The following is a 24,688-nucleotide window of genomic DNA, read 5'->3' on the forward strand; positions in this document are numbered from 1 at the left end:
GCTACAGAAATGAGCATCCAAGAACGTCAAAGAAATTTTTTGTACCAACATCTTTATAGTTTTGTAATTGCTTACTTAATGCTGAGCAAGGAATACGCATTTGTGAATTTCTGTACAACTGCCAAAAATATCAAGTGACAAACACCCTGAGTTGGAATTTTGTTTTCATGTTATACAATGCCAGTGCAAGAATGTCCAGACTGAGGATGCAAAAAGTAAGAGAGTTGACAGTTGAGGGTATGGCTGATGGTCTAGCTGCTCACAAAGGCTGGCAGCTCTATCCAGAATGCCACCTTCTGACTGTGGGACATCAATGTCTCCTCCTCTTGGCTGCAGTATCCCAGAATTTCAGGGCTACAGGAGATGGTCTGAAGCTGAGTTTCTGGATATCTCATGGCTGCAGATTCCAACCACCTGTAGGTGTTACAGGGTGCAGTTAAAATTCCAGGACAAGGCTGGCCAAGAGGCTCACTGGCCAAGAAGCCACCTCGCTAAGTAGTGCCAAAAGTGAGGTGTGTATCGGTAAAAACTTGAAGATCTTGGCGTTTGTTACTCTACATTTGACCTGCCAGTCTTAGGAAGGTTTTGACGGCTTCTTCACAATCTGGGTTTCTTTCAGTTCCTCCGTAGTTCTAAATAAGTCAATCTTCCAGTCCTACATCACTCTTCTTTCACTGGAACTAAGTTCTCCCTGGTTCAGGGCGATTCCTGTCTTTGTTCTTCAGACTCTGCAAGATCACGGAGTGAAAACTATGGTAATCCAAGTCATAATTATAAATCAACAACATTAAGACTTCTATGCAGATCAATCCAGGTCTGAGATTTTTATCAAAAGAATCTAATTTGATAAAACCTCAGCAATGATAGGAAAAGGATGCTCATTTATTTTAAGAAGCTAAGTTTAATTATGCATTCGTCTCAGTTTTTAATCCAGCACAACAGCCAATGTTTTGGATATCTCTAAAGGGAAATGAAGAGCATCTCAGACCTGACCCATCAGGAACCCACGGAATTTCAACTCCTCTCGGAAGGCTCTTTGCCCCTAGAGGTATAAATGCAGTGTGCAAGTGTCATACTCTTTGTGCCAAATGATTTTTCTTTTACTCCCAATCTTGATCACTTTTTAAGAAATTTTAATAAGGATACACAGAAATTAATTGAGCTAAGAAAATTTGACAAACGTTATCCCCCGAGGTGGCAGCACTCACTCCCATTTGAAGGGCTGCTTCCAACCCCACTGATGAACACTGCTGATCTCCGCTTAGCAGCTGAAGAATCAACCCTCTTACAGCGGATCACCGAGCACACCCCAGGTCACCACGGGGCTCCCCACCCCCAGCCTTCTTCCCAGCACAGCCTTAAAACGTCAGGTTTTTGAGTCCCAGGAATTTAGAATTCTTTAAGCTCCTCCTTATGCGGAATCTCCACCCCCAACCAGAAGCAGCCCAAGAGGCCTTGTGCACTCAAAGACTTCAGGGCATTACATTGGAAATGTTTCCCAAATCCACATGGCTGGAAATGGTGCACACGGGCTGACTCTAAAGCAGCAGTGGCCCAGAGAACTTACTTTAATGATGGAAATATTCTCGAAATGTGTGCAGTCCAATCTGGTAGCCACTAGCCACATGGGACTACTGAATACTTGAAATGGAGTTAGTGTGACCGATTAACTGAATTTTTAATTTTAATACAGTTAAATTTAAACAGGCACAAATGACTAGCGGTAACCACATTGAACAGCATGGCTCTAAAAGCATCAAGACTTGGAGCAACATGACCACTTTTTGATAGACAATATTTTCACAAACCAAAGAGGTACTCAAGAAACATTGTGTAGCAACCTGTCACTGACAACCTCTTGTGTGCTCTTCCCAGATGAAAATAAAAACAAAGTAGTGACAATGAAAAAACCCACATTACTTTAACATCTGTCTCCTTTGAATTAAATTAATAATTTTTAAAAGATAGAAGTGGCAGAGTCAAACATACAAAATAAACTAAAGCCAGCAAAACAAAGAATGAGAAATAAGCATACTAGAAGTTATTTATGTTTAATGCTTAAAAGTCTGAATGCACAAACAATCTACCATTACAGAAGTACTGGTGGTCAATACAATGCATTAGAACTATGTACAATGCACAGTTTAGTATCAAAATCTTTCTACACTGTAGAGTTTTACGAAACTGTTAATGACATCAAACACTAAGCACTTAAGACACCATTTTTTTTTCTGCTACCACATTAGGAACGTCATTGGACAGTCCATTTCCACTTGCAGCATCCATCCATTTCTAGTATGAAATTAAGTAATTTTCTACTTATACAATAAAGTTTATCTACACGGTTCTCTTGATTTTGATCCATAGCAGCAAAGGCACTGTACATCAGCAGATCCACAGACTTAAAAGATTTTTAAAGCATTCAAACAAAAAATAATAATAAAAAAAGGAGTCACATATCATAGTTTAACAGCAACAACAACAACATAAAAGATAACACAATGTTTCTGGCACAATGGCACAGCCTGTGTCCATTTCAGGGACATCCAACTAAGACATGGAAAGGCCTGGGGATAAAGAAAGCAAGTCCTCCTCGAGGCGAGAGTCCATTCTTTCTGGTTTTCAGAGAGAGGCCCCTGCAATCCTCCTCTGATGTCCTGGTATTGGAAATGCCTTGACTTGCACAGCAGGAGGATTCCTCCCCTGAATCTGTGCAGTTCCCCAAGAACATGCCAAAAAATAGCCCATAATTTCTCCTAATGACAAAACCGCCCAAAGATAAACATCTCCCTTTGCAAAGAAACGTGGCAAAAATATCCAGAAGGGATTAAGTTCTCTCTTTGAGGCCAGATTTAATTTGTTCATCTGTCTATAATACAATAAAAAAAGGCATTAAGAACATATTACAAAGACACTTGTCAACAAGTCAAAAAAAGAAAAAAGAAAAAGTCCAATTACTTTTATCGAATATAATCTAAAGCTCTAGATATACTGGTTAAAGTTGTCCAAATAGACTCAAATGAATATGACGTGGCCTGTCCTGTTTTAATTATTCAGCCAAATTTCCAAACATCTTTAAAATAAGTAGAAAACAAAAACAAAAAATCTAATAACACAGCAACATATTGCTTCCATATGTAATTATACATTTCACATCTCTATACAGTCATTAGTCTACATTTAGTGACATTTTAATCAATTATTTTAAACCTTCCTTTCCCCTCCTTTGCCAAAAAAAGGGGGGGAGGGGTATCAAATACAACGCATCCTTATTATCAATGCGGGAACAGAGCGCTTCATTTCGTCAGTCATTGTTAGAAAGCCTTCTTTAAACAAAATAAATATATTACAGATATAATACATAATTAAAGATTCCGTTCACTGTTATGTATGGTTATCCCATGTTCTTCCAAGTAGACAGCTGAAGATTTGGTATCACAGGTTCTTAATGAGTATTCACGATTCAACAGCAAGGAGGCAGCGGGGGAAGGAAGGGGTTTAACTCCACAACTGCAATGAGCATTGAAATCCTTGGTTTTAGATGCGGGGGAAGAAAGGATGACAGAACAAAGTGCTACAAGGAGGAGTCCAGTTCGCATGAAGATTTGTCCTTAATAAATAACTTCATAGACCGTGGCCTTCTTATCGCCAGAGCCAGTGACAATGTATTTGTCATCTGCCGAGATGTCACAGCTAAGCACCGATGAGGATTCTTTGGACTAGGAAAGAAACATAAACAAAATGTTAGGCACTGAAAGAAAAACCCATGAAGACTGCGAGGCAGGACTGGAGCAAAAGGAAGCATAACGTGCGTGTTCCACTGACCAACAGGAGCCCAGGCGAGGGCCTCCCTAAAATGGCCAGGCCAGGGCACTCCTAGGGACACCCCACCATGTCAGTCTACAGGCTCCTGCTCTCGTGACATCAGGTGCCAGGCAAGTGGGTGGTACGAGCCCCCGTGCTGAGGAAGGAAGGGCCTACTTCCGGGGCTATTCTCCGAGCCGTTAGGAGCAGAGTGTTCCCAGTACAGAGAACCCTCAGCCTCCCTCAGATGGCCTGGATTCAGGGGAAGCTGCGAACAGCAGGCGCATCGCCCAGTGCGTGAGCCTTGGCTGCCTCAGACGCACACAAGCGCAGGTGGCTCACCTGCCTGCCGCCTCAGAGGGCTGCTGCAGGGTCCAAGTGAGGCAATACATGGAAAACAGCATGGCCAAGACTATAGTTTTTGAGATAGAGAAGGTAAAAGTATTTCCAATATAAAATCTAATTTTCCCATGTAGAAATAGAACACAAATTTGCAAGCAGGGAGGGATTCAACAGTGAGAAAGAAAAACGCAGCACACTTAAGAGTTCTAAGTGTGGATACCTTGTTCAACTACACTAACCACACAGGGTTCAGTGTGCACTCGTAACTGAACTGTGCTAAAAACACACACACACACACACCAACCAACCCACCCCATAGGATCTTAAGCAGGACTTTGAACACTTAAGAAATAAAAGCTTGACATGCAGTTCCTAACCACTGCCAGTGTTTCTCAGACTTTTGATTGCAACCCGTAATAAATATATTTTACTTCACGACCTAGTATACTCGAAGACATAGTACTTAGACTTAGTACAAAAGATGCACTCTAATATTTTTTATTTCATTTTTTTTAAGTCTTGATTGGGACCATCTAAAAAGTTGTGACCCACAACATGGAAAACACTGTTTTAGATTATAAACTTCATGACAGCAAGAATCAGCTATTTTTGTCCTACTGCTTATCTTGCACAGTATTTTCACTTAATATATGTATTTTTAGATTCAACTGAATTATAGTCTACTCTATGATGGCTTAATATCACTTGGTCAAGAAAACTGCAAATCTGTTATGTTACTCCCAAAAAAAGAATACTTAAAAAATAATACCCTAAATACAGGCTAAAAAGAGAAGTCTTAAACTTGCCTATGAAGTTTTCACATACCAGTAAAAGAGATTCCCAGGAGAGAGATTGTGTGTATTATGTTTCACAAACTACACAAAGTACCACTGAGTCAACAACAAGAATAAATGTTTATAAAATTAATCAAGATTTATTGAGCTTTTCCATAAATTCAAATAAATAACAACACTAATAAGAGTATTCAGCAAAATGCTCAAATTTTAAAAAGATACAACCCAAGGAAAAGAAAAATCGCACAGACAGAAACTTCTACTCTAGTGTACAAAGGGACTGAGGCATGAAGAGTCGCTTAGTGCAAGGGGCACAGCAGTCCGGCTCTGGGCTCAGAGGGACTGGAGGAGATCCCTATCTCCAAGGCTGCGGCTGTGACACGCCCCCCCAGGCACAGTTTTCCTCTTGCACTGGGAACACACACTAGCTCCTAGCTCCCAGGACACTTATGTGCAGTACCAATCTGCCAGAACACACGGAGAGAGTCACCATGCACGGAGCACACAGAGAGTGAAGGGTGAACAAGGTGAGTGTTACCTGGAAAATACTGGCCCCGTACGGTGTTCTCCAGGCATTCAGAAGGTTGTCCTTTCCAGTGCTTACAAACCATTTCCCTACAGGAAGAGGGTTTTGAAAAAGCCATGTTCGTGTTACTTTGTCAGACACCAGAGATTTCCTTTACAGAACAACAAACTAGAAAACTCAACTGACTTGCAACAAACAATAGTTTCCTTTCCTAGATTTAACGTGTCATTTACACATATGACAAGGATAAAGTGGATCAACGCCAGAAAAAGACATGGCAGTAGGGAAGCAGGCACGTATGGCAGTGATACAATTCTGAAGAGGGACACGTTAATGAACTAAAAGACCTGACTTAAATGAACCAGCAGGAGAGAAGAAGGGACGATTCTCGTTGACAGAAAACGGACAAGAGAGGCTTGCTTACCACAATGGGCAAACTTGAGCGACAGCACACAGCTCTCGTGAAGATGTAGCTGGTATTTGTCTGGCTTGGTGACATGCAGCACTTCCACGTTGCTGTTCTCCATTCCCACAGCGAGCCACTCTCCCGTTGGGCAGTAGCCCAGAGAAAAGATCTAGAATTAAAACAAGTGAGAGTGGCGGTGGGTACAGAAGATGCACTTCCTTTTCTTCTGGGGACACTACTTAATTATGAAGAAAATCAAGATAATTTCAATTGTACAGGAAGAAATTAAAGCCAAATAGGTGATCCCAAAAGTAATGAGACAGATTTCCACAATATGACTTATCAATTATGTAAAATTCAAATACATACAGAGTAACAGTCTTTGAAATAAAAGCCTGCTAGAAGCTTATAATAAATGACTATTTTAATTCTTTAATAGAATATACACTTCTGTATTTTGACAGAATACAATACAATTTTCAGTTATCTAATCCAGGTCACATGGTAAGTGAAAGCCCCTTCCTAAGGATGTCCTCTATTTCACAAAACCACATCCTCCAGCAGGGCCCAGGTACAAGCGCACACCTGGGAGGTGAAGTCGTGCTGCTGCAGCTGCCGCCCCTCGCGCAGGTCCCAGGATCTGACCGTGTTGTCCAGGCCGCCCGTCCAGAGCTTGGTGCCATCATTAGAAATGTCAATACAGCTGGCCCCGTCTGTGTGGCCCTGGAATTGCCTGAAAATGTCAAAATGCAGGGAAAACTTTTGAAAGTTAGTTTTTAAGTGAACTCAATTTAGAATGCCTTGGCGATCAATTTCATTGCAGGCCTTATTTGTAGATTTCATTTTGCTTTATGTTTCCTAATTATTCAAAGTCATAACAAAGCATATAATGAAGAGAGATTGAAGTTTAACTGAGATGCCGAATTTCCTGCACTTTTTATTCTGAACACTTAGAAAGTACTCTTCAAATTACTCTTATGCTAAAACATGATAACTATAACTGATGGGGAAACATCTCCAACTGAAGAAATAAACAAAAAACCCCACAGCTACATGTATATGAACTAATCACAGACATATTCTGAACCTACTGGAGAATTTATGAGGATGTAAAGAGCATCTTCCCTTCTACAAAGCAATGGGATGGGCGCAGGGAGAGGCAGATCAAACTCCCCAGTGAGCAAGAAGGCAACTGCAGGTGGCTGTGCAAGACAGAAAGGCCACTCTCAAGTCAGGCTCAGGGAAACGAACTCGTGTGACTCAGCTACCCCAGGAGCTGGTCAAGTGGACAAGACACGGCGGGAGAAGGGGCTAAAAGACTTCCTTGTAGAAGCCTTAGCCAAAAGAAACAAGACAGATGACTATTTTTGCCTTTAGAATCATATATAGAGCTCAGTCCTGCAGAACACCTTACAGACAGGAGAGGCCTCTTTTCCTTCCTCGCTCCCCTTGCATAGCCAGGCTTGGTACAACCTTCTCACACCAGTTATCGGGTCCCGCCTCCTGCTTCCTGCTCTCTCAGGTGCTGACATGTGGACACTCATCTCAGGGTTTACCTGTCAACACCGATCCTCCACAATCTCATTTCTAAACAGACATCTCAGTTCTGTCCATCCCTTCTTAAAGGCGGGACTACACATCATCTAGACCTTTTCAGGGTGAACGGCACCAAACGCAATGCCTGGGCCCATGGTAAGTACTCAACAACTATTGTTATTTTATTATTATTATTTTTTAAGTGAGGAAGATTGGCCTTCAGCTAACCTCTGTTGCCAGTCTTCCTCTTTGTGCTTGAGAAAGAATGTCCCTGAACTAATATCTGTGCCAATTCTTCTCCACCTTGCATGGGGGACATCGCCACAGCATGGCTTGACAAGCAGTGTATAGGTCCACGCCTGGGATCCAAACCAGCAAACCCCAGGCTGCAGAAGCAGAGCACACAACTCAACCACTATGCCACGAGGCCAGCCCCTCAAGAATTTTTTCTTTGAAGGAATAAATGTGTCAGATACATACGGCACCAAGGATAGTGCCACACACTGTGGATCTTCTCAACGCGTGTCTATCGACAATAATGGTTTGTTAGCAAGCAGAGATGGCAAATTACAGATGTCTAATGAGCTCATGAGCCAGCCCTGGTGGTCTAGTGGTTAGAATTCGGCTGTCTCACTGTCTCGGCCTGGGTTCATTTCCCGGTCAGGTAACCACATCACCCATCTGTCAGTTGTCATACTGTGGTGGCTGCATGTTGCTGTGACGCTGAAAGCTATGCCACCAGTATTTCAAATACCAGCAGGGTCACCCATGGTGGACAGGTTTCAGCAGAGCTTCTAGATTAAGGGAGACTAGGAAGAAGGACCCGGCCACCCACTCTTGAAAAAACTGGCCATGAAAACCCCATGAATAGCAGCATAGCATTGTCTGATACAGCACTGGAAGATGAGACAACAGCAGAAAAAGACCTGGCAGGGCTCCACTCTGCTGTGCACAGATTCACTAGGAGTGGGAATTGACTCAATAGCACTAAAAACAACACGGAGCTCATGAGCTCACGGGAACCTTATGAACGTTAATTATGTAAAACTGACCTCATTTTTTTAAACCTGAATTGGTGATGCTTAGTATAATGTCAAAACAAACAAAAAAGGAAAACAACTCCCTTATTTGATAAAGTTCAAATAGTGCAGAAAACAAGATTTTACATCAATGGTTTCTAGCATCTTAAAACGGGCCCTTTCTTAACAATTTCTACTGACATATTTATATTTCATCTTTTAGACAAGCAGACAGACACACACACAGATCTCTGGCACAGTGTGGGGCAATCAGCTCCTCCTCACGCCCTGGTAAGGGATTCAGCTGACCCACCTCACCAGCGTCTGGTTGTGTAGGTCCCACACAGCGATGTTGCCGTCGCTGCAGCACGAGAAGCAGACCTTGGAGTCGGGGCTGATGGCCAGGGCGTAGCAGGCGGGGGCCGAGGACGTCAGCTCAGCCTTGATGCGCGGGGTCGGGGCCGCCAGGTCCCAAATAGACAGGGTACTGGCTTCGCCTCCCACAATTAGGGTGCGCCCATCAGGGAGCAATCGGCAGGAACGGATGTAGTTATCCCTGTTCTGTAGAGACAAAAACCATCAAGAGATTACTCACGAGGAAAGGAAAACAGCATTAACATGAGAGCAGAAATCCATAAAAGTATTGTGCTCCCTCCCGGTTTTAATGAGCCATTTTTACTTTTGACAATGATAAAGTGGATTAATGCTAGAAAATTACATGAAATTAGGGAAGTACTTAAACTTGATCTACAAAATTTAGTACTGAGATATTTAATCTTAATTAGCATGAAAATGCAAAGATCTAGACCCACTCCCACCACCACCAAATCAACCAGCTGCCTGAGTCATTTGCCCACACAGACACACGCACATGCGCATGCAGCCACCCTCACACCCCCGGAGCAGCCACGCCGGGGACGGGTGTGCTCGGCCCAGCTGGAGAAAGGCCCTGGAACTGCCCAGCTCATGGTCTCCTCCCTTCACCAGGCCCGTGTCCCTGGCTAAAGCACAGCACAGGTTTGATTCAGCAGCATCAGCTGGAGGCTAGATGTGACCAAGGAGTGATAAGCGACAGAAAACAAAACAATTTCCTCCCAGCTCATGAAGTTATGGGAATCCTGCATACATAATTATGTTAAATTGACCTAGCATTGTGTTGCAGCAAAAAATTCTACTGCTGGTCTAAGGAAGAAAATCAAACTACAATTTCCCAAATAACTCAAGTACAAATACCCAGGAAACGGTTAAGGGGTAGCTAGTGCTTGCCACATGAAGTATTAAGTACTCCTACCTCACAAAGTGACAGATTACAATATTCATGTGCACTCTCACAGACACCCCTATGGGCTCTTAGTTTTCTTAAACCCCTTCATCAGATAGGAAAACAAGTGGTTTGCCTGTTCCCACACACTGGGCAGTGGTGATGAAAACCATACCGGTGCGTGTGCCATCTGAAGAACTGGATAATTCTGCCTTACAGAACTGGAAGAAGACACACCTCCTTGTCAGCACTCTGAATCTCTGAGCAAAAGACCACGACCCAGCGACGACAGCTACCCCCTCGGGATCAACACTGAGTGCTGCTCTGACGTCCAGGTCTCTCACCATCCTGCCCTATTTTCTGAATGAAGCTCTAAGCCCGGTTCGTCTGTGTTCACTCACCAGACAGTCGAGCTGAGAGACGGGGCTCTTGTTGCCGGGGTGGCTGATGTCCCAGACCTTGACGCAGCCCTTCCCACCCGTGTACACGTGTCTCGTGGGGTTGCTGATGGTCACTGCGCACACCACCTCCCCGTGGTTCAGGGTGTTGATCTGGCGAGCATGTCGGGGGATTCCGTGTCCAATGAGGGCGTCGGGGGGGAAAGGGACGGGCTGCATCTGACCGTCTGCAGTCACGTGGAAGGAGTATGCTCTAAGGCAGTGGAGAGGAGAAAAGACAGAAAGAGAAGAATGTGGAAACTGTTACTTAACTGATTCATGTAGTGAGATAAAAAATAAAACATCTTTAGCACTACTTATGATTTGCATACAAGTCAAATGTACCTAGGATGGGGGAAAGAATACACTTTTCAGAGTCATAGAGCTGGATCTGTGATCAAATCTCAGGTGGACTCTTCACTACCCACTGTGTGACGTTAGTTACTCAGCCTCTCTGAATCTCAGTTTTAATCTTTCAAATGGAGAAAACGTTACCTACGTCGACAGAGAATTAAATAAGACAGCCAATGCCCAGTACAGTGCCTGCTCCTTCAGGGCACTCTGCATACTTGCATCGCCTTCTACTTTGGGTGATTCAGAGGCCTACCATGAGACTTTGCCTTTAGATTACTTCAGTCTCATCAAGTGACTTACTAACGGAGATAAATAAGCCAAATTATGAAGCTTTAAGGAGTCAAGAGTCTGGCTTTGAAGGTAAAATGGCAGAGGTGCCCCCAACCAAAAATAAAAAAATAAAAGGATAAAGTCCTACCAGACTTGACAACCACAAATTCTAGTAATTCCAAATGGCCTGGGAAGCCGTCCTGCAGGACTGCCCCGAAAGCTCCCCTGGGAGCGCCCATCAGCAGTTCAACAGCCGCTCATGTCTGACTGAGGAAGACTCTCCAGGTGTGACAACATTTGGTTCTAAACGCACCTAAGTTAACACCTCCCTCAACAGACACCTCTATTCTGAGGGCACTGAAGTCAAGGAGGGGGCCAAGGAGTGGGACTGCTGTGAGGCAGGCTGGGCTCCTGGAGGCAGGGGACGTCAGCAGTGGGTGACAGGAGCTGGTCTGTCTTGAGGGATATCACAAGCAACAGCCCAGTTTGGAAATGATGTCATTCTGCTTTGGCATGGGACTTCGGAATGTGTTCTCTTTACACAAAGAAGTTTACAAAAGACATACCAAGGGAAAGAATTTGTGGGTACACAAAGGACGGGAGCTTGGGCCAAAGTGCAGGGAAGTTTTAGAATCAAATGAAAACAGTTTATGGTTCCTTAATGCAAAAGTCTACAGGCTAGCCACATTCATCAAAATTTAGCTCATGACTGAGGGGCCCTCATCAGCCACATGTCTCCAGAAAGGATGATGTACGCACTGTGGTGGTGAAAGGCATGGGCGCCTGACAGTGGAGGGCTTTTCCTATCTCTGCAGACTACTGAGAAGGGCTCAGAACCAGCCTGGAGAAGAAAGGTAGTATGTCAGACTTGTCGAGCGGGGAGCTGAGAAGACAAAGGATCTAAGATACTTCTTAAGTGTCAACAGACTTGGAGACACACTGGATGTGTGACCTGAGAGAGATGCTGGGGAAGACTCTAGGGCTCGAACCTAGGTGACTTGTCGACTGCACTACATTATAAGGGGAGAGGGAACCAAAACTAAAGGGCACGCAGGTTGGAGGCAGACAGTTTGGTTTTCTTCAACTTGAGGGCAGATGGGAACCCAACCAGCTGAACAGAAAGTTGAGCACTGTGGTTCAAGAAAGGTCAGCTGAGAAAGATCAGCATGTGGTCATTGACAAAGAGGTGACAGCTGAAGCTAAGAGGCAGAAAGCATGGTCCTGGAGCAGATTACACAGTGAGTAGATTAGACGCAGAATCTAAGAGAATGTTTTACATTTAAGGAAGCACCAGCAAGAAAGTCATAGGCAGCTAATAAGGAGGATGATCATGATCAAGCAGAAGGGGGAGAAGATGGGCAATCACATGACAGCTCACTGAGAGATGCATCCATTCCACATGGATTTACTGGGTACCCGAACCTGCCAAGCAGCACACTAAAAGGATAGGGGATACAACAGAAAGAAAAACCCACATACCCGCATTCTCCTAAAGATGCTGGGTGGGAGGGGAGCAGGTGGGCACATACATTAGTGAGATACTCACATAAATAAATATAAAAACGTCAGATGGTCAATGCTATGAAGAGTGGACACGGCAGGGTGCTCCTGGAATTTTACAGAGTGAGGAGGACAGGGAAAATGCCACAGGGCTGAGATATACAGAATGGGTGTTAGGGGCCGGCCCTGGAGCCGAGTGGTTAAGTTCACATGCTCCACTTTGGTGGCTCAGGGTTTCGCTGGTTCAGATCCTGGGCACGGACGTGGCACAGCTCATCAGGCCATGCTGAGGTGGCATCCCACATAGCACAACCAGGGGCACTCACAACTACAATATACAACTATGTACTGGGGGGCTTTGGGGAGAAGGAAAAAAAAAAAAAGAATGGGTGTTAATTACCTAGGCAAAGAGGAAGACGGTATGAGAAGGAGGATGGCAAATTGAAGGCCAGAGCAAGGTCAAATGCTTATTATCCATTTCATCAGAAAATACTGATTAAATGACTAAGATGAGCCAGGTGGTGTCAGGTGCTGGGAATTGGGGGTGAACAAGACAGACCAAGTCCCTATCCTCCAGAGGCTGTATCCAGAAGGGAAAACAGGTATCACACAAGCAGATACGTAAGTAACCTCAGACAGTAGGAAACGCCGTCACACACACATGTGGTTTCAGAATGAGAGACTAAAGGTGCAGAGAGGTCTGAGGTGAGCTGAGACCTGAGGGAGGACAGGGGCCTGGCACATGCTGAGGGGCATGAGGAACAGCAAATGCCAAGTCCCTGAAGCAGACCAAGGGAGAAGGCCAGAGCGTGCTCAGGAGAGCGGAGAGTGCCACGCTAAGAGAGAGGCAGGGCCACATTACAAAGGGGCTCGCAGGCTGTGAGGAGGAGCTGGACGTTGCTCTGAGTAGAACGGGAAGTCACTGAAGACTTCTGTGCAGGAGAATGATGTGATCCAGTTAATGTTTTAAAGGACCCTTCTGGTTGCTGAGTGAAGAACAGATTGTAGGTGGCAGAAAGGAGGAAGGAAAACTAGTCAGGAGGCTAGTGCAGTAATCCAGGGGAGAAGCCAATGGCTAGGGCGTGAGAGAGGAAGTAGGGAACAGACTCGCAATTCACATGATCACTCTGGCTGGGTGGAGGTAGAGGGGGCTATGTTGGATGGGACATTTGGATTCTGGAGGTGACACAGTGAGGGGCAATCACAAAGTCTTCTTTGTGAACCTGTCAGTAGGTGACTGCAGTTGAGAAGGGCAGAAATTCACTAGAGGTGATGTGGTCCAAGGTTCCTGGGGGGCTGACCACGTGAACACAAGTCACCCAGGACGATGGCAGGCTCTGAGTGGAGGAAGACCTTGAGCCAAGTGTGAAGTCTTCAATAAATTGAGGAAATCCCCCAACAAGGTAGAGAAGCAAGTAGAGTCCAATGGCACAAGCCTGAAAAAGGCAGGATTTTCACAAAATGGTATGAGTTCGGTTCTAGAAGAGACTGGAGAAGGGGGTGACACAGCCTTTATCACCCTCACCGCTGGCCCTGAGGATTGTGGGTGTGAAACAAAGGAAAGGGCCCTCCTGAGAGGGCTGCAGGCGCAGGGGTCCCCTCAGGGGCCAGGTGTCAGTGTAGGCAAGGAGGGGAAGGCGGCAATGCTCATAGAGAAAGGATGAGATTCTGAGGGATGACAATGGAGAAAAAGGCTAATTGATTTAGCAATTAAGAGGTCAAGACTAAATCTTTTAAAGGAAGGCAAAGGAAGGTTATTCCAAGTTTAGATGGTGTTATACATTCTTAATGATAATTTACTTGAAAAGACATCCCTTCTCTCAAGAATCATTAAACGGTTTTTAAAGAGCCTTGAGAAGTTAAATAGTTAAGAAACCAGGCACACAATTTCTTTCTCTCGAGGGTTCAATAGGACGGTCTTCACCTCAACCACAAGCACTCCGTGAGCTCCTACCACACTCCTGAAATGCCCTCACGAGGAATTTCCAGAGGCCCCCTGCAGTAAAGGCATAATGGGGCCCTGTCTGTGGTCAGTGTACGTAAGATACTCAAGACTAGAAAAATAAAGCCCTACTATGTACTTACTATCAAATTTCAACACACTCTTTCACGTGTTGCTAGCAAGGAGGACTGGAATATGTAATGAAAACCAATCTTCCAAGAAATCGGAGAAACCCAGGCTTGAAGATCTATTCTGTTTCCATCCAATTAAATGTGTCAGTAAGTACCTCTTATCCACATACACTCATATGTGTCATGCTAAGACACAACATCAGGTAAGGCACTGGCCTTGACCTCAAGTGGCTTTATATCTAGAAAGTGTGATGAGAAAAGGACAGAAGTGCTCACAATACCAGGAGGAAGATGGGAAGTACAAAGTTCTGTGGTGGTTCAAAAAGGAAAGATAAAGCATGGTTCTTGAGAGACGTGGTACTAAAGATGGATATTACAGAATGAAGGGATTTGACCAAGGAGGGAGGAAGATGGAAAAACAATTCCAGGGGGTGAGAAGAGCAGAGAACAAGGGCTCTAAAACAATGAGGTGAAATGATAGGGGAAATTTCTGAATTGGTTTCAATCCAGGGATTCATTTATTCAACCATGACTCCACAGTAAGTGGTCGGAAGAGCTGGCCAAGCACAGTCTGATAAAATATATCAGAGAAATACATAACTCAACATAATGCTATAAAGGGAGCAATACAATGCTAGAATGCCAGCCTGAGAACTTCACAAACAGAATTTAATGACAGGTATTTGTGCGAGGAGAAGGAATACGACATTATTGGGGCAAAGCCATTCATAGAATAAATTTGGTAACAAGGAGGATGATGGATAGGAGGAATAAGAGACAATTATTTCAATAATCTAGATGAGAGGTAATGGGGGACCTGAACTAGGCAAGGGGAAGGATGACACACTGGAAGTAACAGTGGATATAAAATTCTGTAGGACTTCACTAATTAGATGTGAGGATGGAGTTAATAATAACCGAGTTTCCGGGCTCAGGAAACAAGAAACAGAGTAGTAGTAGCTACTGAACAATGGGCAAATTGGGAGGAAGATCTAACTTGGGGAAGCATTTTGTGAATACGATGAATCTGAAGTGCAAGTAATACACACTGAAGATGCCTGGCTGAGATGTCCAGCAAGTAACTAGAAACACAGGGCTGGAGGGAGAGGACGAGGGGGCCAGTGAAATATAGTGACCTGCACTCTCCCAGCACATTGTGTGTACAGACAGACAGACACACACACACACACACTCAGCAGGTGAAGCTACTAAGAGCTAACAACGGCTCACGAAAGGAGATGGTGAAGAGAACAGACAAGTTTGGACTTTCTGAAAGAATCATACTTCAAACAATCAAGGCATCTGCAAGTCATTCTTTTCAAAACATGTGCAAAGTTGTTATTTTATTTGGCTCATCATCTTTCGACGAAAATCCAGCTTAAAGAAGGTCCTTGGCCTCCCACCTCCACCTCATTTACTCTGAGAGGCCCAATTCTGTAATGTTACTCACCTTTCTCATACTGTGCAACATCTCCTCCCAGTTTTCAATGTCTCACAAGACGGAACTAGACCTTGAATTCACAATTAAAGGTCTGGCTATTGTAAAGTACAATAGTAAATTAGGTTCTAAGTAGCTTGTGAACCCACTAGTAGCTTAGCCAGCTAACAAATACTTGTTGAGGGTTGACCATGTGTCAAGTATTATTCCTATTTTGAAAAATCTTGCTTTACAAAAACAAACAGAGAATGATTTCTGAATTGTGAGCAGCCTAAAATCCATAAACCTGAGATCTTTTGTTACAGCTGTATGCACATGCCACATCCCATAATACAGTTAGTACTATGGTTTTAACTGAATAGTTTTACACTATTTATAGAAGCCTCATTTAAGTGGCAGGTGAGGGAGAAAGTCCATTTTTGGCTTATGTTGAAATTAAACTATGTTGTCATTCTAATTACACATTGAGTGGAACCCTTGCTAATCCACAAGAATAGACAAGAGGACCCAATGTGAATTATCAAATTAATGCTACTTTATTCATTAGTTTGGCATATGCATTTAATTATAACTTTGGATAATATCTAGCAATTCATTTTGTAAAAATAATTAGGACAGAGATGTGCAACTGTTTTAAGTCTTTCTGGAGAGAGGCAGTTACTCTGTGAGGGGGTGTGGTGGGGTAGGCTTTTAGGGCATTTATGTTTCAGCACAAAAAATACTTTTCCTGTTGAAAGATATGCACAACACAAAGGTTCACAGTTCTGGATCTTATAATTTGGAGAGCACATAATAATTTCTTCTGTAAAAATCTAACTGAAAGTATATCATCTCTACATGCATAAGTGAACGTAGATTTGTATGTCTTGATGCCCTGTTATATAAAGACATACCACTGACAGGAACGTGAAGTCTAATTTACCCAGTCTAAGCTTGTGAGCCATTTCCACCCCCTGCATACGTTCTACCGCATAAGCAGTTGAAAAACTGATAGTACCCTAGGCCAAAACTGAATGGGAAATGATGCTGCAGTTGACTGAATCGCCACCATGTACCAACCTAAGTACTAAATATATTGTACATTATCTTAGTCTGTCCTCATCCCCTCCTTGTTGGGAGGTGCTAGCTCTGGTTTACTGAAGCTCACAAAGCTAGGCAACGGTGCACAAAATCACTCTCTTCCTTGCTGTCAATTGGCAGGGTCAGAATTCAAACTCGGATCTGTCACACTCCAGAACTGTCATACTCTATCGACCACACCATACTCTCTCTGGGAATCTGGTGTCATTTGCCAACCGCATTAGGTGTGACTCCATCACTCCCAGGAACAAAAGTTCTCAACCATCCTCCAACCCATCAACCCTCCCAGATGGGTCTCAACATTTTTGTAAAGCTACGAGTCAAGGCTGGGAGAAGGAAGGGAGCCCAGCTCAAGGCTCAGAAGCAGCACCTGAACCAGACCAGCTGTGACTCTACAGTGGTTCCACTGGGCCAAAGCCCCAAACCAACACTGTCGTCGCTTCTTTCAATACACCGGACACACTTTCACCCCTTGTGGCTTCTGGGCAGCAGGTGAGATGAGGAGCAGCACCTCCTCTGCTCAAGCGGTTATGCTATAGCTCTGGGTTAACTAAACACTGGTTAACTAAGTGGTACCAAGGCAGTACTTTCCCCTTCCCTGAAGGAACCCCTCTCCCCACAGGTTCAGATGGAACTCAGAGGTATTGGAGTTATTCGGTTAATCCTTTGACCTTGTTATTTACTCACTGCTGGAAAGAGACCAAACTTTTACCTTCAAATACATCAGAGTTCTTGGTCAACAAGACTTGTCAGTCAGTCAACAACTATTTGCAGAACACACACAAGTACATAGAATTTTACGGTAATTGATATTTATACCTTCAACTCTCAAGGAACTCCAAGTCTAATTTGCTGTGCCTCCCTTATTAATCAGTCAAATATTTACTGAGCAACTTGGCTACGGAGCCTGCATTGTTTGAGCAACAGTGAAGTTTAGGGTAGGGTCTGCGGAGAAGTGAGTTCAGGAGGAAGAAACAAGAGTTCGACGCATCAGTGGAGAGTGAGGAGAGGGTCAAGCAGACAGGATGAACACTGAGGGGTAGGCAACTTGGGGAGAAGGAGAGGACACGTAAGACACAACATGGTGACAACTAAGGGCCTGAGGATACAGCAGTGAATAAATAAGCAACGGGAGGTCAGAGAAGAGAGAGATCGGCACATACCTCCATTCATTCGTTCACTCACTATATACTGTGAGCACCAAACATGAACCAGGTATCATTCTAGGCACTGGAGCAATAAGTGAACAGCAACGAGTTCTGCTCTGCTCTCATGGAACTTATATTAAAGTGGGGAGAGGCAAACAATGGCTGTAGACAAGTATGAAAAAAGCAGGGAACAGAAAAGAAGGATGATGAGGAGGAAGAGAAGGATGCTATGTTAGAGAGGGTTGTCAATGCACAATGCTCATAAGTGATATCTTAGCAGATTCCTGAAGCGAGACAGTAAAAGACAGAAAAAGTGTTGCAGGAAGTAGGAGAAAGAGCAAATGCTCTTAGACAAGCAAGGCAGCAGGGAAGGCTCTGGGAGAAGGGGACTATACTGTCCTGAGGGTGAAGTCTGGATGGCACGGGGCAGGTGAGAAAGCACTAGAGACTGGAGAAGCAGCAGGAGTATAGTGACAGAGTGGATGCCAACGGAAAGAGCGATGAGAATAAACATACATGTGATGAGCAAGGCAGGGAGGGTCTGAAGGGGATGCTTTCTAAAAGAAAGGAGAGAGGGAGCAGGCTGGGATTTTAAAGGAGGAGCCGGCGTTATTTTAGAGTAAAGTCTTTGTATCTGGGAAGATGAAGCCAAACCGCAGAGAGAACTGTGCATAGGTGGTAATAAAAAGGTGCACTGGATTGAAATGAAGGATGTGGAGGGAGATATGGTGAGAGATTAGAATGTACAGGAAGAGGCTAGAACAACTGATGCGTGTTTTACCTTCATCACTCAAGGGAGCTGTGAATACAGAGACTCTAAATACCTAGGCTCACAAGACAAGAAGCCAACTGAGCAAGCTACCTTTTCTAGAAACATAACTGAGTGTAAGACCACACTTCTTTCTTTTCAGCCTTTGAAGTTTGGCAGGTCTTTTCCCAAGATGCTCAAATTTTGAGCATCCAGGTTTGCACATAAGACTTTTTTTCCAAGGCAACAAAAGCACTGCCTTGAAACCAGTAACAGATGCAGAGAAGACCTGACTGCTTGGAGATGCCTCAGCAATTTGCATTTCCATATTAGAAGCCCAAGATTTTAAAATGAAAATACAAAACCCCACCTCATTATCTATTTCCTCTTGCTAAGAGAAAATGAAAACTACTTTGCAAGGGAAAAAAAACGCAAGCGGTGGGAACTCCCCTACACTACTTAGCAGCGCTCAAAGTCTAGAAGGGCCAGCCAGGGCCCGGGCTGGCACACCCGAGCGCACAGGCACAGAGGTACTCACGGTTTTCCTCCTGGAATGCCTGTCAGGTTTGGAGGGATTGCTGGCACGCGCATGTGATGGTGAGGATCAAATCCAACCTAAAGTTGTTCCCAGCAAAACAATGAAAACAGACACAGTTACATTACCTCGTTCCATCCTACTCAGTACCTCTTCTAAAACCCGGGAGAAGAGAGCCTTTAAAAATAAGATTTTAGAAATATATAGAAGTATTTACTGACAAAATGATAGGATGTTTATGATTTGATGGTAACATAATTGGGAGTGGAACATACGTGAAAAAAATTACACTAATAATTATTGAGGCTCATGATGGAAACAAAGGTTCACTATATTATTATACTATTTGCTGTACTTTTATAGGTTTAAACTTTTTTATAAAATGGAATATAAAAATAAAAAAGAAACTCTCACTTTACAAGAGAAAATGGATCTTACGATATAATTACATGCAGTTTAATTACAAATACACAGGTCCCTTTATAAATACATTAAATTATACAAACTACATTAAAAAAACATGTACGACAGTCCTCTGTGCTCTGCACTGCCTCGTTCTGTGGAAGCTCCCACACGTACCACTGGTGACCTTCCGTAGGCGGCGGCAGCGGCGGCGGCGGCGGCAGCCGCGCTCATCTGCGGGGAGATGTTGTGCAGCCCCGCGTAGGCGGCGCCGGGGCTGGTCAGCTCACCGTTCATCCCAGCGTGGGGCACGATCCCGAACGGGGTTGGATAGGGACAAGGTACTGCCATCGGGGTCCTTAAGCTGGAGGCTACAGACCAAAATGGAAAGAGAAAAGAGGAAAACCAAGACAGAGGAAACAATAATTAAGACATTCCTGTATACGTTAAAAATATTCTTAATATTCTTAAAAGCCATTCCAGCTTTCACTCGTGTTCATTGGTTCACTTATTTTACCGAACACACAATATGTGCACCAGACATGGTAGGTGCCAGGCCTTTGGTTTGGGTTAAATAACTGTCTTAATAGCTATTCAATGCTGGTTATTAGTACTCAATGTATTGCACTCTTGAAATTGCTTCATTTTCTTAAAAAACAAGAAGCATAAATATGTAGAAAGGCTTTTTTCTTACTAACCCAAAGGGTCGACTCCTGGTGGTTTTCCAGGTACAGGCCTCAATCCAGGGGTGGAATTGCTGCCAGGCGTGGGTGCATCGGTTCGTGGAGTAGGGGTGTTGGACTTTGAAACAGGAGTTGTAGATTTTTCATTCTAACAAGAGATGTAATGGAATACACTGGCAATTAGAACACAGGTTTTTTTTTCAACATTTTTTTTTTTTTTTTAAAAGATTGGCCCTGAGCTAATATCTGTTGCCAATCTTCTTTTTTTTCTTCTCCTCAAAGACCCCTCAGTACATAGCTGTACATTCTAGTTGTAGGTCCCTCTAGTTCTGCTACGTGGGACGCCGCCTCAGCATGGTTTGATGAGTGGTGCTGGGTCCACACCCAGGATCGGAACTGGTGAAATCCTGGGCCGTTGAAGTAGAGTGCAGGAACTTAACCACTCAGCCACAGGGCCAGCCCCAGAACACAGTTTTAACAATAATGTTAAACAATGAAAAAAGAAATAGGAAAGTTTCTTCAGCTTGGGCCTTTATTTTCATTAATTAAAGAGAGCTAACAAAGAAACAAAGAGAGTTCCCAGAGACCACAAAACCAATGTCCAGGACATAAACTGCAGCTGAATTTAGGGTAGACCATTTCCAGGAAATTGGTCTGAGTCAGGTGGATGGAGACAAATCATGACACCCTGTGCCTGGCCACTTGCTGGTGGCTTTGATTTAAGTTTCAGTGGTTTGAGTTGGGCTCAGGGTGGACTGTTCATGTCACAAGAGGCTTCGTGGTTAACAGGTCCCATTAGAAAAGATCCAAGCTTGAATCGTCATAGAGATCAGCACAGAGGAGGTGCCATTCATTACAAGAAGGCCAAGAGAAAAAAAAAACAGAAAAAAACCTCATCTAGTCCTCTGTTAGACATATTCTCCTAATCTGCAGATAAACTGAGGAATTTTCTTTCCTTTAGCTGTGACTTCAAATGGTTATTTGAAAACTGAATTTCTTTTTTTGTAAATGTTATGCTACATAGAAGTAACTGGTGAGAGAAAAAGAAGACCCACCACACAAAAATGCAATTAACTACACAGCCACAGAAGAAGGGGGATGGCGAGATTATCCCGGCTTGCAAGCAAGCAGTTTCATTTTTGCATTTGTGATTTGCGGTGTGAGTCAAGGTAGACTTTGTAAATGACAGATTACTTTTTAGATAGGAAGGGAAAATTATTGCAGTCATATATAGCTTGGTAACTCAAATAAAGCTGGCAACAAAATCACATCCAAGCCCCAAACTAAATTTACCATAAACCACAGTGACAAAACCATCTCTGTAACCCCAGTGTGCATTTCTTCATCTTCACTCAGACATGTTTCACTCAATTTCCCCATATCCCTCCCCCATCCTTACAAAAAGACTCATGACACAAACATCCATCACCATCAAGTCAGTAAACCCCTTCTGTTGCAAAAATACTTTTGTCAATTAAACTTGAATACTGAACATATACATATATTTAGAAATAAAAGTCCTATAGGAAAAAGTGAAGAATACAAAACTAAAAAAATAATCAAAGCCAACCACCTTGAAACAGGAAACACTAAGACAAAGGGCGAAGGACTGCTTACAAGGCTAAGTTCTTTGGATTTGGAGGAGGGAGTGCTGCTGGAAGATGCGATGGAGGCTGGACTGATTGGGGCATCTTTCTTGAGCAGGCGTGTCTTGTCCAAGCCGTTCTCTCTCGGGGAATGCGCTGGGCTCCCTCGAGGGGAAGATGGATCCTGCAAAGGAACATCACAGTATAAATGCAGTATAGAGCATTCACAATGCCAGAGTACTTGGGTGTGGACGTTTCTAGCCAAAAGCATTTGATAGCTCAGAAGCACAAAACATTCTGGAATAGATAAGACTCACTGAATTTGCTGAAGAAAATATTCAGTGTTGAAGTCAAAGAGAATACTAAAATATTTATAGTACTTACTTAAAACAAAAACAAAAATCAAAACCCTACAAATTTGCAAGTTACTTGTCAATGAGATCTGTAGACTGACCACAGATGCCTGGTGTGCATTCACGGTGGTAAGCAAAACACATCTGCATTCATAGAAAATGGCAACCAAAAAAGAATAAGTAACATACAAAATCAGTAATACATAAATTTTTCAGGTAAATAAAAAGTGAGTCCCTTTAGAAATTAAGAAAGCATTTTGGATACTAATTGTTCGGACACTAGTCATTGTCACAGCTGGGTAAGGGCAGGAAGTTAAATGAGCCATAAACATACCTCATTGGAAACGTCAACCACCAAGTTGTCATCACTCTTCTCACCATCGCTGTCCTGCATTGACAATTGAGAAGCATTATCTCCTCCCCCAGCAAAAAAAAAAAAAAAAGGCCAGATTTACTCTAGATAAGTCCAGACTAATTCCTCCCAGCTTCTAAAAATGAACTGCACTAAACAGTGCTAAAGACCCTGCAATGTACTGTGTTCTTTAATCTTCATGATGACGTTATGAGGTAGGTAATATGATGCTTCCATTTTACAGTTTAAAGAAGTGAACTTCAGGGCTTGCTTGTCCTTCTGGAGCCTCTAGTGCAAACTGGCATGCCCAGACTAAATCTAGCCTACAGACTGGAGTGATCTGTTAGTGTTTTTAAAAAACTAGATAAGTAGCCAAAATTTTAAAATTGGGAGGTTTCATGTCAAAATCTAAATTTTCAGCTTTTTTGAGGCCTGCAGTCTTGCAGGGTACCACCACAGAAAGTAGAGCGGTGACTGCGTGCCACTACATGGGTCCCATCCAGCCTCCTCCCTTCACTATGTGACCTGAAGGACCAGTCACTGATGAAAAATGAGTTTCAACCACGCTGGGGACATCCTGGATGTCTCTGTAAGTTACATTCCACAAAACGTGCTATATTCCTCAGCACATGAGTTCATCTAGACTTGTTAACAGGCTCTCTATTACCTTACAGTTTTCCTTAACCATTTCTAGCTGACCACAGAACATTCAGCCACCTTGAAATATATGGAGGGAAGTAAATGCATCTATACAAATAATAATATGGAACACCTAAGTCTTCCATCAGTTGCCAGATACAGCATTCTGTTCTTGCTCACGTGCATGTGCGCTCACCTGCACACACATAGGACTTCGGCTAGCCAAGTGAGACAGAGCTATAAATGCACTATCTCTTCTCCTAGGATGTTGTTATCCTGTGTTCCAGTTTTGGCTGGTAACAGTCAAAGGGTAAAATGGCTGCTGATAAAAAGTGAGGTAAACTGGCCTCCCCATAGCAAAGGTGAATGAACCTACATAACGAGCTGCAATTTCCTTTTCTTCAGTTTTCTGCTTTTTGCTATCAGAGGAGTAATCTGTGGAGTTTCTGTGCTTCTCAGCACCTCGGAAGCTGGCTGACGGGGATACCGAAGAGCTCTGGAATGAGAAGGGGAAGCGAGGTTGAGAATGATCAACCATTTAACAGTGTGACTTTTTCTAATTACGTCCTTGAAACTGTTTCCTTTCTGTTCATTAGTACACACTTGCAAAGCTGCTAAGAGGAGATAGGAGAGAGGGGAGGAGGAGGTGAAATGAAGAAAACAGAGGTAGAAAGAGAAAAACAAGGATAAAAAGAAAAGGGGAAAGGAATGGGGAAATAAAGGAAAGAACCAGACAGAAAGTGATGGGGCAGAGGAATAAAAGGAGGCAGGGAATAGTGTAAACTCAAAAGACGGAATGGGCTTGGTCTGACGGTGCTGATATTACACTGCTGAGAAAGGAAGGGAGGAAAGAGACAGTAGGCTTTTTTTTTCTTCCAAAGTTTGCTGGCTAATGGGAAGCCAGTATTTCAAGCCTCTACAGAGAAACTATGAATAAATCAAGAGTCTAGCTTGAGAGATAATTAATAATTCTTCAATGAAAAAAGGGGAGAGGTACTCTTTGGGTATTTAAGTATCCCAAAATGGTGATCACGTGACACAAAGGTCATATTTATACAATTTTGCTTAGTCCCCTATCTTAAGGGCATGGGAGATGCAGAGTAGCAAGCAAACACACATACATGCACACGTCCCACAAAAATGTACTTTATTCCTCTCTGACACCTAGAGTTTCCATAAGCCTGCTCCTTTTTATCTCTGGAAACCCAGGAACCCCATGAGGACCAGAGACTGGAGAAAGGTAGCCCCTCCCTCTTGGGATCATGGTCAGTCATCTCTGCTTTTCCCAAGAGCTCTTAACTGGAGAGAGAGAGAGAGGAGTCCCACAAACAGAAAACAAATACCAGCAAGACCTGGAGCATGGAGAGTGAGTGTCTACCATTAAGGTTAGGTGGTTACTTGG

General features: G+C 43.5%; 1 protein-coding gene across 9 annotated transcripts in view; it reads right to left on the reverse strand.

The window, feature by feature from the left end:
• Positions 1 to 2,032: 2,032 nt before the first annotated feature.
• Positions 2,033 to 24,688, reverse strand: part of TLE4 (TLE family member 4, transcriptional corepressor) — a 141,616-nt gene continuing 118,960 nt past the window's right edge. For all 9 annotated transcript variants that reach the window (XM_046664505.1, XM_046664504.1, XM_046664508.1 and 6 more), the window contains 12 exons: positions 23,663 to 23,782; positions 22,630 to 22,683; positions 21,974 to 22,126; positions 20,372 to 20,504; positions 19,851 to 20,044; positions 19,275 to 19,351; positions 10,090 to 10,339; positions 8,741 to 8,988; positions 6,458 to 6,605; positions 5,891 to 6,041; positions 5,479 to 5,555; positions 2,033 to 3,719 (listed from right to left, as the gene is read on the reverse strand). In XM_046664505.1, the coding sequence (XP_046520461.1) occupies positions 3,612 to 3,719; positions 5,479 to 5,555; positions 5,891 to 6,041; positions 6,458 to 6,605; positions 8,741 to 8,988; positions 10,090 to 10,339; positions 19,275 to 19,351; positions 19,851 to 20,044; positions 20,372 to 20,504; positions 21,974 to 22,126; positions 22,630 to 22,683; positions 23,663 to 23,782 (1,713 nt within the window). In that variant the 3' untranslated portion in view covers positions 2,033 to 3,611. The remainder of the gene's footprint in view (positions 3,720 to 5,478; positions 5,556 to 5,890; positions 6,042 to 6,457; positions 6,606 to 8,740; positions 8,989 to 10,089; positions 10,340 to 19,274; positions 19,352 to 19,850; positions 20,045 to 20,371; positions 20,505 to 21,973; positions 22,127 to 22,629; positions 22,684 to 23,662; positions 23,783 to 24,688) is intronic.

The sequence above is a fragment of the Equus quagga genome, chromosome 6 (assembly GCF_021613505.1).
Source record: "Equus quagga isolate Etosha38 chromosome 6, UCLA_HA_Equagga_1.0, whole genome shotgun sequence".
Taxonomy (NCBI): domain Eukaryota; kingdom Metazoa; phylum Chordata; class Mammalia; order Perissodactyla; family Equidae; genus Equus; species Equus quagga.